Below are 1,866 nucleotides of genomic sequence, written 5' to 3' on the forward strand. Positions count from 1 at the left end.
CCAATGGGGAAAATGTGCCCTCATTGTGATGGCAACATTCCTGCAGTGCACATGTAAAGATAATGGATGTCTCCAAATTTCAGGTCAGACCCCCACCTGGGGGGAGGGGAGGGGCGCCGCTGCACTGCTGCTCTCATTCTAATTTTAATCATAAAAAGATACAGCCCTCGCCACCCCTCCTTCAAGATATCTTTTATTTCCTCTGATCACGCAGCTGTCAGCAGCAACTGGGGTGGCTCTAATGAAAGCACACCTCGAGAGAGCGAGTGAACAAAGGAGAGAGTGAGAGAAAGAAAGGGATAGAAGAGCACCAGATCTGCATATGTTATGCTGGTTGCCTTACTCATTAGTATTCAAGGAAGTACGATTTCAAGACTTTCCAGTGCCATACAACGGCTGGCTTGGGAGCACACGTGATTGACTCTGTACCAGCCCCACCAGCCATTCGGATGCAGTGGTCTATTGGGAAATGCCCCAAATGTCCTAATTCCCCTATAGGAAATTATACTTCTGATCAACACACTGAGAACAGCTTTTTTCCCTAGCATGGTGTGTGATTCTCGGTGAAATGTGCTTTTTAAGCACCCGGGAACTATACGGTTATTCCATCTACAAGTTAACTCCGCCCATCAGCACATCTCTGGGAAGACCATAGGTTGCCGGGCCTTTTTGTCTGGGAAAATTGAGTTTTCTCATGTACCTAAGGAAAGAACCCAAAGGAGTATTTTTGCAATACTGGGGTATGACCAATGTAGAAGGAGGATGGGGTTTACATCACACTTCGCTGCCACAATTTGAAACATATTTTAGGAATGAGAATCGATGTTTTGTTTAAAGGTAGATGCGTTTATACCCATATTGGCTTGCTTGATGTTTTGTACCATTTTCATAGAATTGCTTGATTTTGATATGGGTGTCACTACCGTGTAAGGTCTAGCCAATGGCCTCTATGATTCCCAGTGCCAGCAGCTCCCGACACGAGCGCCATCTAGTGGTAGTGGCTGCTCATGGTGCTGATGGAGTTGATGGTGCCCAGGTGAGATGCCGACACAGCACTGAAGGGCGTGGGTGGTTGCAGGCTGTGGCTGGGGTACAGGCCTGGTGCTGAGCCTGTCCAATAGGAGAAGCTGGTGGGTGTCACGCCTGACGTCATCAGATTCAGCTTGGATATGCCCGAGAAGGGCAGTGGAGCCAGGTTGCTTTGGAACTTGTAGAGGGCGTGCTCTGCGGCGGTGCTGGTTGGCTGGCACACCTGTGCCAAGCCGTGGAAGTCAAACTTGTAGGCATATCGCTTGCCGTGCACCTTAGTCATGATGCTTTTATCGTAGTAGTAGCGTAGCGCCCGGCTCAGCTTGTCGTAGTTCATGTTGGGCTTGCTTTTGCGCTCCCCCCAGCGGCGCGCCACCTCGTCGGGGTCTGTTAGCTTGAATTCGCCGTTGGTGCCCTCCCAGGTGATGCAGTTCATGTTGGCACGGTCGGAGAGAAGCTCAAGGAGGAACTGCCACAGCTGGATCTGCCCACTGCCTGTAGGGAGGGAGAACATACAATAAGTCTTTCTGCGACCCTTTGCGACATCAGGTCGTGTCACGCTGCCAGGGTGTAGCGCCCATAGCCTAGGATCTTAGGATATCCAGGCATATTGACAACATGCATACACAGGTATGAGGGAAAGAGAAAGCATTAGCAGAGAGGAGTTGGGGGACTTGGACATCTGAGGGTCTAGAGTAGGTTTTGTGGTGTGTGCAAACTCTGCATGAGGATCAGTTGGGGGGACTGGGATGGTTTGGTGCAGGCATAACTTTAGTCTGGGGGATAGTCCATGGCGTGGGTGCTTGTCTTTGACATGGGGCAAGCCTGCACTTTACA

The 1,866-nt window shown here is 50.4% G+C and overlaps 1 protein-coding gene across 1 annotated transcript; it reads right to left on the reverse strand.

Annotated features, from left to right (window-relative positions):
* Positions 1-440: 440 nt before the first annotated feature.
* Positions 441-1,516, reverse strand: FEV (FEV transcription factor, ETS family member). The gene has a single exon (XM_069617395.1). It carries the CDS (start codon positions 1,463-1,465, stop codon positions 989-991), a length of 477 nt encoding a protein of 158 aa, XP_069473496.1. The 5' UTR covers positions 1,466-1,516; the 3' UTR covers positions 441-988.
* Positions 1,517-1,866: the final 350 nt, after the last annotated feature.

The sequence above is a fragment of the Ambystoma mexicanum genome, chromosome 9 (genome assembly GCF_040938575.1).
Source record: "Ambystoma mexicanum isolate Mex_15411 chromosome 9, UKY_AmexF1_1, whole genome shotgun sequence".
Classification (NCBI taxonomy): Eukaryota; Metazoa; Chordata; class Amphibia; order Caudata; family Ambystomatidae; genus Ambystoma; species Ambystoma mexicanum.